The 9,920-nt window shown below is 53.4% G+C and overlaps 2 protein-coding genes across 11 annotated transcripts; one reads left to right on the top strand and one right to left on the bottom strand.

Annotated features, from left to right (window-relative positions):
- Positions 1-8: 8 nt before the first annotated feature.
- Positions 9-5,728, top strand: TMEM262 (transmembrane protein 262). 5 transcript variants are annotated; one of them, XM_036860856.1, is made up of 6 exons: positions 9-293; positions 879-925; positions 4,721-4,812; positions 4,978-5,268; positions 5,375-5,474; positions 5,575-5,728. In XM_036860856.1, the coding sequence occupies exons 4-6, from the start codon at positions 4,984-4,986 to the stop codon at positions 5,649-5,651; spliced, it is 462 nt and encodes a 153-aa protein (XP_036716751.1). In that variant the 5' UTR covers positions 9-293; positions 879-925; positions 4,721-4,812; positions 4,978-4,983; the 3' UTR covers positions 5,652-5,728. The 5 variants fall into 5 exon arrangements, with proteins under 5 accessions (XP_036716751.1, XP_036716752.1, XP_036716750.1 ...); XM_036860857.1 differs by lacking the exon at positions 879-925 and having other exon boundaries at positions 4,997-5,268; XM_036860855.1 differs by lacking the exon at positions 879-925.
- Positions 5,699-9,878, bottom strand: ZFPL1 (zinc finger protein like 1). 6 transcript variants are annotated; one of them, XM_036860849.1, is made up of 8 exons: positions 9,660-9,878; positions 9,233-9,342; positions 8,809-8,920; positions 7,411-7,604; positions 7,246-7,318; positions 7,025-7,171; positions 6,650-6,773; positions 5,699-6,160 (listed from the first exon to the last, which is right to left on the bottom strand). In XM_036860849.1, exons 2-8 carry the CDS (start codon positions 9,332-9,334, stop codon positions 5,974-5,976), a joined length of 939 nt encoding a protein of 312 aa, XP_036716744.1. In that variant the 5' UTR covers positions 9,335-9,342; positions 9,660-9,878; the 3' UTR covers positions 5,699-5,973. The 6 variants fall into 6 exon arrangements, with proteins under 6 accessions (XP_036716744.1, XP_036716745.1, XP_036716743.1 ...); XM_036860850.1 differs by having other exon boundaries at positions 9,677-9,824; XM_036860848.1 differs by lacking the exon at positions 9,660-9,878 and adding an exon at positions 9,428-9,518.
- Positions 9,879-9,920: the final 42 nt, after the last annotated feature.

Here is a 9,920-nt window from a genome sequence, read left to right as displayed (position 1 = left end):
GCCATAAAGTTGTTGTTGAAACAAGGCAGTCCTTCAGGTGAAACGTCCCCCTGAAGCCCTGGGTCCTTCGAGACTGGAGTTCCCCCGCACCTTTCCTCCCTGAGCGAAGAGGTTCCGCCAGAGCCCTGGGTTCCCCCAGCTTCGCAGGAAGGATTTTGTGGAACTGGTCGAGTCGCTGTCCTCCCAGAAGGAGGACGAGTCGTGGCTTCCAGCCCTGCACCCCCGCAGACAAGGGCCTGCGGAATATGTCCCTAGATGCAGTGGACGGAGCGCGGGCCGTGGAGCCAGAGAGGGTATGTCTGGCATCCTGCCACTGCCTTGTTACGGGGGTAGCAGCTCAGTTTCCCCTATTCCTAATATTGGGGTACATATTTCACAAGGGGGCTGTGAGGATTAAATGCATGTACAGTGCTGCACAGTGCCTCTAGCGCAGTGTTTCTCAAGGCCTGGTCCTCTGACGTGCATCAGAATTGCCTTCAGAATTACTTGAGGTGCGTTGCAAAGACTCTGGGCTCCCCTCAGACCTAGCTTATTTTTTTTAAGTCAAGTAGTTCTGGTGCACTTGAACTTGATAACTCCTATTATACGCTGCTTAGAAGACACAGTTGGCACACCTTAAGTGACTGATGGGATGTGCTGACTGAGGGGTTAGGTGGAGATGTTGAGGATAATTATCAGGTTTCCGATTGGGACAAAGGTACAGCTGTTCACCCAGGTGAAGAGCTGAAGATAGGGAAGACCTGCAGTTCAAATTGAGACACGCTGAGTTTGAATGGATGAAAAGGAGAAAAAGACTGTGTCAATGTGGTCCTTGAAACATCACTTATGATGGGCTGGGGGGCCAGGGATGGAATGGAAACCACTTTATTCTTTGGCAGGGGTCCTGCCAGCCAAACACAGCCCACCACCTGTTTTCATATGGCCTGTAAGCTTTTTTATTTTTCATTTTTGAATGGTTGAAAAAAAATAATGGCATTTCATGATGTGAAAATCATATGAAATTCATATTTCAGTGTCCATGGGAACACGTCCATGCCCATGCATTTACATATTATCTATGCCTACTTTTTGCTTTTTAATTTATTTTTGGCTGCCTTGGGTCTTCATTGCTGCGCGCGGGCTTTCTCTAGTTGTGGCGAGTGGGGGCTGCTCTTCATTGTGATGCATGGGCTTCTCATTGCGGTGGCTTCTCTTGTTGCAGAGCACGGGCTCTAGGCATGCGGGCTTCAGTAGTTGTGGCACGTGGGCTCCAGTAGTTGTGGCACGCAGGCTCCAGTAGTTGTGGCACGTGGGCTCAGTAGTTGTAGCTCGCGGGCTCTAGAGCGCACGCTCAGTAGTTGTGGCACACGGGTGTAGTTGCTCCGCGGCATGTGGGATCTTCCCAGACCAGGGCTCAAACACGTCCCCTGCATTGGCAGGCAGATTCTTAACCACTGCACCACCAGGGAAGCCCTATGCCTACTTTTAACTCCAACAGCAGAGTTGAGTCATTGCAACAGAGACGTACGGCTGGCAAAACCTGTAACATGTACTATCTTGTTTTTCACAGAAGTTTGCTGACCCCTGACTCTATGGGATACTCAGAAGCTGTATAAAAAATATACATGAAGATTTAAGCTTATCAAGCTATAATCTTAAGAAAAATGAAGAAAAGAGTATAAAGATTTAGGGGCTTCCCTGGTGGTCCAATGGGTGGGATTCTGCGCTCCCAATGCAGGGGGCCCGGGTTCGATCCCTGGTCAGGGAACTAGATCCCACATGCCTGCTGCAACTAAGAGTTCTCATGCCGCAACTAAGAAGTCCGCGTGCCAAAACTAAAGATCCCACATGCCGAAACTAAACATGCTGCAACGAAGATCCCGCATGCCGCAACTAAGCCCCAGCGCAGCCTGAATAAATAAATATATTCTTTAAAAAGAGTATAAAGATGTAGATCTACTCCAAGAAATCTATAAACTTCAAAAAAAAAGTTGCAGAATACTGTTAAGAAAAATTATCCAAAATTTGGAATACAGACAGTAGCATGACCTTCCAATATCATACTGGGGCATTGTTTCACAAGCCCGCCCAAGGATTATTTAATTACCTATAGGAGTGTACATTTGTTTGATCTTGCTATTTAGATATTGTCCCGAAGAGATGCAAAACATCTATATCCAATGGAAAAACAACCTCAAAATTTGGTTTGTTTGCCCTGTAGCACACCTGCCAATTTTGTATCTAACCTAGTAGTCATGTTCTAATATTCCTCTTTAAATGCCTATCAATATCCAGCTCCTCAAGATGCATTACTACCTTACTGAGGGGGAACCCCTTCACCGATGAGTTAATACATCTTAGTTACATGCTTATTCTTTATTTAGATATCATGTTTTTAACTTTCTGAAAATTATACTTTGACAGTACATATGGTGTGATTTTGTTTTTTAAATTATGCATGTAGATGTACACGTAGGTGTATGAATTTACATCAAGAAGGGACTCAGGGCTTCACTGGTGGCACAGTGGTTAAGAAACCGCCTGCCAATGCAGGGGACACGGGTTCAAGTCCTGGTACAGGACGATCCCACATGCCGCAGAGCAACTAAGCCCATGCGCCACAACTACTGAGCCTGCGCTCTAGAGCCCGCGTGCCACAACTACTGAAGCCCATGTGCCTGGAGCCCGTGCTCCGCAACAAGAGAAGCCACTACAATGAGAAGCCTGCACACCGCAACGAGTAGCCCCCGCTCGCGGCAGCTAGAGAAAGCCCGCCCGCAGCAACGAAGATCCAACGCAGCCAAAAATAAATAAATAAAACAAATAAATTAAAAATAATAATGATAAATTTATAAAAAAATTTTTTTAAAAAGAAGGCACTCAAAAGATGCCCACTCACCGAACTGTTGAAGGGGTTACCTCTGTAGGTGTGGGGGGGGAGGGGGGAGACTGGTACATTCTCCTCTGTATGCCTGTGTATGATGCAAATCTTTTACAAGAACATATTCATACACTACGGGGGTAATTCTTTTAAATGACATTGAGGTAGGAGCCCTAACATAAAAACGTTCGTTTGGGGCTTCCCTGGTGGCACAGTGGTTGAGAATCTGCCTGCCAATGCAGGGGACACGGGTTTGAGCCCTGGTCTGGGAAGATCCCACATGCCGCGGAGCAACTAGGCCCGTGAGCCACAACTACTGAGCCTGCGCGTCTGGAGCCTGTGCTCCGCAACAAGAGAGCCCGCGATAGTGACAGGCCCGCGCACCGCGATGAAGAGTGGCCCCCGCTTGCCGCAACTAGAGAAAGCCCTTGCACAGAAACGAAGACCCAACACAGCCAAAAATAAATAAATAAATAAGTTAATTAATTAATTAAAAAAAAAAAGAAAGCTCCCTCTACAGGCCTTCCCGACTCCAAAAAAAAAAAAAAAAAGTTCGTTTGTATTCAAATGAGAACTAAAGTGCAAACAATTGTTTCAATAATGTGAACACAGCTGGGCATCAGGCATCACCCCTTCAATGTGTTAAGATGGGGGTCTGAGGGTCTCTTGTGATTAATGACACTGGGCAGCAATAATGGATGCTGGTGTCAGGCTTTATTTAACCTTACTGCTTCCAGGCAGGAGACTTCCGGTCTTGACCTGACCTGGGACCTGACTTCTGGGGCAGACAGTCAAGCAGGAGGCAATGGGGCTGGCCAAGTTCAACATCAACTCTTCTTCTACAGTACTTTAGTTCCTGGGAGTTTGCTTGTCCCTCCACACCATTTCTGGCCAGTTTTCTGACTTATTTTGTTGACAGTCCTGGAGTTCTCACCTCTCACATGTACAGAGGAAATGGTTTTTTCTTGGCATCTAATTGTCCCTGCCCATTCCACACCCTCGGGTAGAAGTGGATATTAGTCTTAGTACTGATTCCCTCACTCACTGGCTGCGAAAACTTGAGCTGACAATCCCTCTCTGTGCCCCAGGCTTGTGTGTAAAATAGGATTTGTGCCACCAGTCCCAGCTTTCTCATGGGACTCTTGGAATGGCAGAGACAATGAGTGTTAAGATGCTGAGTGCTGGAAGGCAGCAGAGGGGAGAGCTGGTCAGCATCATGTGTTGGAAGAACATCTGGGGAGAAGATGGAAAAGCCAGTTGCTCTCCAGGGCCCACCTGGGGAGGATGTGGGAAGGTCCTGGGACAGCTATGGAGAATCTGTTGTCCCTTCCCTTACTTCCTCCCCATTAGGGGTTGGAACAAATACTTGGAGCTTGTGATCCAGCCCAGGCCTGCCCTCACCTGGTTATATCCTCCAGTTCTACTGGAGAGATCTCATTAGGAGAGATTACACCTGACCTCTCATCTGCCTAAGATTTGCTGAGGACCTACATGCCCCTTCACTTTTTTTTTTTTTTTTTTTGGCTGTGTTGGGTCTTCGTTGTTGTGCGCGGGCTTTTCTCTAGTTGCGGCGAGCGGGGGCTACTCTTCGTTGTGGTGCGCGTGCTTCTCATTGTGATGGCTTCTCTTGTTGTGGAGCATGGGCTCTAGGCACGCGGGCTTCAATAGCTGTGGCTTACGGGCTCTAGAGCGCAGTCTCAGTAGTTGTGGCACACGGGCTTAGTTGCTCCATGGCATGTGGGATCTCCCTGGACCAGGGCTCAAACCTGTGTCCCCTGCATTGGCAGGCGGATTCTAAACCACTGCGCCACCAGGGAAGTCCCCCCTTCGCTTTTCTGAGCCCCAGTTCTTCATCTGCAGAACGTGCCCACACTACCTCCTGCGTGGAACTGTTGAGGACTTAGTGAGAAGATTCGCCCAAGAGCACAAAGTGTGTGGGCTGGGATGGTGAGGTACGCTGTCCCTCCCTCAACACGCTAGGGCCCCGCTGCTCTGTACCTTTAGCCCAGCCCCCCTCGACAATTCAGAGCTGCCCTGGCCACCCATGAAACACTCTTGTATTGGCTGGAAACAGCCTGTGCTCTAGAATCTTGTTCTCTACGTCCTCCTGATTCTAGAATCCTATGGCTATTCCAGACTGTGCGCTTCAGAACCGGAGGGGTCGGCTGCTCCTCCTGGGCAGTGTCCGCTTGTTCAAGCTGTACCATCTGCCTGGAGTCTGTGCTGCCGCCAGGATGCGGTGGCGGGACCGCGTGGCCGTGCTCTTCTTCCCACAAGGCATGATTCTCACCATGGCTGCACTGATGCTCTTCTTCATACACCTGGCCGTCTTCGCCAGCGACGTGCACAACTTCTGCGTCACCTACCACTATGACCGCATGAGCTTCCGCTACACAGTTGTCCTGATGGTAGGCCAGGGCAGGGGCTCGAGGGCTGGTCAGGGGAGGCCCAGGGGCTGATGGAAACCCCCCTGTTGTGTCAGGGGGCCACTCTCCCACGGGATGGGGCCTACAGTTCTCCCAGGTGATCGGCATCTGCTGGGCCGCCGTGGGGTCACTCTACGCTGAGATGACACAGGACAAGTTTCGTCGATGCTTTTCACTGACCATCCTGAGTGAGTAGGGTGTACGCAGGGGGAGGGGGGAGCTCTGGAACCCTGAGATGCAGCAAGGAGGGGGCAGGGAAGGCTGATGGGGGCTCTCTCCTCTGCCCAGTGCTCAACGGAGCCATGTTCTTCAACCGCCTGTCCCTGGAGTTTCTGGCCATTCAGTACCGGGAAGAGAACCACTGAGGCCTGGGGCCCAGGCTGAGAAGGGGGAAGGAAAAGGCTGCTTCGGATGTTTTAATAAAGTCTGTCATTTATTTCCACCTGTCAGCTCCTTTGGGGGAGGGAGAGGGAAAGCTGGAGACCCAGGAGGAGCAGGTCAAGACAAATGTTTAGTCTGCAGGAACCCCAGGCCTAGCCTGCAGCCACTCTGGTGGACTTGGCTTTGGGCCTGGGATCTTACTGTCTCAGGCTTGAGGAAGAGGAGCAGAGAAGGGCCCCCGGACCTCCTCCCCTACCCACCCTCAGGCCCCCCAGCTCCTAGGCTGGCCCAGCCATAAGCAAGGGCTCAGGAGGGACCCACACGGATGTGAGGGTTCATGAGCGGGTCCAGGTTGGGATCGCTGTCAGCCGCAGCCCGGCCCAGGCGAGACATGAGCACGAGGAGGGCCAGGAAGCCCAGCAGCCCCAGGAGCAGCAGCAGCCCTGCCCGCTGGAGCAGGGTCAGCGGCCGCTTACGAGACCCAGCCCGGCTCCTGGGGGGACGAGGGGGAAGTCAGGTCAGGCCTCCAGTCCCTGGCGGCCCCTGCAGCCGGGAGAGGAGCCCCAGCCATGACGCTCGTCTTCTGGCCCCAGCGCCACCATCCCTGAGCCTGGTTTCCTCAAGGGTGGTCATCCCTGCGCCTGCCCACTACCAGGCTGACTGTGCAGCTCAAACCAGCTGAGGCAACAACTGTGTTCTGAAACTGGAATGTGTCGGGCATAAGGAGAGTCACAAAGATCGGGGGGTGTCAGAGCAGGAAGGGGCCTCAAAGAGCCCGAGTCCGAATCTCATACGTAGCGCGCAAGGGAACACTCTGAGGGGGGCAGACCCAAGCCCAGGCTTCGGTGCACAGCCCCTATACCAGGTCCCATTATTACCCAGAACAAGCCCCTTTTGTCATGAAATCGTCCTGCCAGGGTCTCTGGCTCTCACTTCCCCTCCTCCCCCTTCCTGGCATCCTGCCCCACCTGACCCCATGTACCTGAGCAGCTGGGCCAGCCAGCCCAGGGCAGGCCGGCGACGGTACTTGTCATCGTCACAATCCCCATGGAGGCCTGGTGCCCGGTCATCATCCCGCGTGTCATACACCTTCCTTGGGGCTGAGGCTGCAGGGGCAGAGCCATCGGCATCCACAGGCTCAGGAAAACGGGCCCATAGCGTGGTGGGGAGAGGGGAGGGCAGGAGATACCGGCGCTTCTCAGCCTAACAGAGCATCTCGGAATTGTGGGGAGGTAACGTCTGTGATGGAGTGAGGAAGGGTCCCTGTGGGTGGGTGTCCAGACCCCCGAGCTCCCTCCACGCAAAGCACCCCACTCCCGTTCTCTCCTCCTCTGGCCTGGACAATTCCCCGGCTCACCGTGAGTCAAAGACTCGGGATTGCTCATGTGGATCACCGTGTGCTGCTCGGGTCGGCTCGGGGAAGCGGGGGGCCGGGGGACTTGGCTGTAGAAGGCTGGGGCAGCAGAAGCGCTGGCTATCTCCTCTTGTTTGGCGCTACCACTGGCTATGGGCAGGAAGAGAGCTGTCAGCAGAACAGGGAGGCAAGGGCCCCAATAGCAGGTGGAGACCACCACTTACCATTAAAGCTGGACCAGTCAGAGAAGTCGGAAGTGTTGAGGGGCTCAGGCTCTGGGCTCACCACCTCGTCAATCTGGAGGAAAGAACAGATGTCACCAGCCTGCCCAGTGCTGTCCCCACCCACCCACCTGGCCCAGGTGGGACCCAGGGGAGACAGGCTCTCACCAGAGGAAGACCCAGTCCTGCCCGGGCCCAGTTGACTGTGGCCAGCTTCTCTCTCAGTGCGGAGGCCACGGGGCCGGCCAGGTTGGTTGGAGGGAAGATGGGGCCACTGCAGCTGGGGCACTGGTAGCCAGCAGGTGCTGTGTTTTGGGGTAGCTGGGCAGCACGTTCATTGAGGCAGGCCCAGTGGAAGAGATCTGAGGGCCCATGAAGTAGTGGAGGAAAGATATGAAGAAGAAGACACTTAGGACCCCTAGCCCAGCAAGAGCCCCCAGCCTGCTGCAGAGATAACATGCACATATAAGTGTAAGCCCAGGGCCTTCTCCTGCCCATCCCCACCCCAAGTCCACTTCATCAGTATTCCCTAAGACTTTGGCCTTCCTGGCCACCACTATCTGACTAAGTCAAGGCAGATGCTACCAAGCTTCCCAGCCCACTAGGGGGTGGGGGGGGGGTGGGGAGAAGATGCCACCGACCCTTTCCATGAGTCCTCTCTGGACTTGCACTCATCACAAGCTCATTGGGCTAACAGCTCATCAAGAACAGTTTCAGAAAAGGTTACTAGACATACACACAGGCACACGTATGGGTGTACACATCCATGGGCACAGATATACACGTGTTTATATACATGTAGTCAAACACAGGTGCCATCCCCTACATCCACACATACGGGCACACTAACTCTCACACATCTATACACTCACGTTTGCTAACACTCAAGCACCCTCACCCAGGAGTTCTCCTGCAACCCCACAACACACCTGTGCTTATATGTTCACATACAACAGTTACCCATTCATTCACCCATAGTACTAATGAATACACTAACACTTACGTAAAGACACAATGCACGTTCAATTCATGCACATATAAACACACTCACAGTGAGAAACACATACATGGAGCGCACTCTTTTACACTAGTTCCTTCAAAAAGTGGAGCTAAGGCTCTTACACCAGAGTCAGGTCAAGGTCATGACACATGCCCCTGCTGACTTCTTTTAGCTGACCTTACTGTGAGGAATGCAGTTCCTCTCTGTTTAATCTTGGAATCAGAAATGGATCCTGAATGTCTGAAAGCCCCATGCTTTCAGCTCACTGCTGGTATGCTACTGCTCACAGCTACAACCACACCCACAAGTTTGACTGGCTCTCGCTCAACCCTAGAGATTGGCAGGGAAGAAGCTAGGAGCTTTAATTTTTAGGGAAAAACACTAAGGCCTCGAAAGGGGAAATGACTTGCCTGAGCTCACACAGCAGGTAAGTAACCTAGCTGGACCAGAATCTGGGGCTCCAGCCTCCCAGGCTTGAGAGGTCACTGTCCTGTTGCTTGGGGAGTGCCTGGAAACTGGTCACGCTGGGCCTGTCCTGATCCCCCCATAAGGTGCCCAGGCCTCACCATAACAGACCAGGCGGGTCGTCTCCCGGGCGGCCAGGGGTATGTTGCAGAGGCGGCAATTGGGGTTGTAATCGCTATCTTGGAGCCACTGCAGGTAGGACTGGACGATGCACTGAAGTGGGAGAAAGAGGTCACAACTGGAGCAAGAACTCCACAGCCCATCTCCCCAAAGCCCAGATGCCTTTTTTTCTCTCATCACAGAGGAGATTCATCCTTCTGTTTGACCAATCAATAAACATTTATTGAGCACACACCCTGTGCCAGACTCTGACTTAAGCACTGGGGATACAACAGTGAACAAAATAAACTAAGTCCTTGTCCTTGTGGAGCTTCCATTCTAGGGCCAGGCCCTTCATAGATTTGGAGGAAGTCAATACTACCTGCCCAGCTAGTGCCCTGCTCAGCCGCTCCCCTGAACACCCACCTTGGCGTGATTGGCTACCAGGCAGTGCTCGCAGACGTTGACCCGGTGTTCGAAGCAGAATAGGTTGGTCACCTTCCTCTTGGGGCACTTGCAAAGCCCCATAGTCGACCCTGAGGAAGGGGTCTGAGTTGGCAGGGAGCCAGGTTCTGGTGGCCGCCACAACGCACTCACCAGCCCAGTTGTTTCCACTCTTACCTGCCCTAGACACCTCTCGTACTCGCCCCAACCCCAAACTCCTGCCCACCGTCCCTCTCAATTCCGGCCACGCCCCCTGCATAAATCCCGCCTCCGGAGACCCCAGATTCCTCCCGCATCCCAACCCTGGCCAGGCCCCTCCATCAGTCTCTCCGATACCACCGGCCCCGCCCCCAGGGGCCCCTCCCGAGCCCCACCCCCTCCAAGCCCCGCCCCCACCTTCCCCACAGACCCCACTCTCTGTGTTACTAATCGGCTGCGGCACCCGTCCCCACGGGCGCGAGCGCCGGTCCGAGGCGCGGAAGGTCACACAGCACTCAGCCGAGTTCTCGCTCAGCTCCCTCCAGCTCAGAACCCTCCGATTATCCCTCCACTGCCACGTCTCTTCCGGGTGCGGCGCGCGCTGATGACACTGCGCGCCTCTGGCCCCGCCCCTGCAGACGCTAGACGTGGAGGCGGGTGGAAAAGGGGTGACCAGAGCTCCGCGGCCCTC

Source organism: Balaenoptera musculus, chromosome 8 (assembly GCF_009873245.2).
Source record: "Balaenoptera musculus isolate JJ_BM4_2016_0621 chromosome 8, mBalMus1.pri.v3, whole genome shotgun sequence".
NCBI lineage: Eukaryota > Metazoa > Chordata > Mammalia > Artiodactyla > Balaenopteridae > Balaenoptera > Balaenoptera musculus.
Note: the sequence above shows the minus strand (reverse complement) of the source record. Positions and strands in the feature narration are given on the sequence as shown.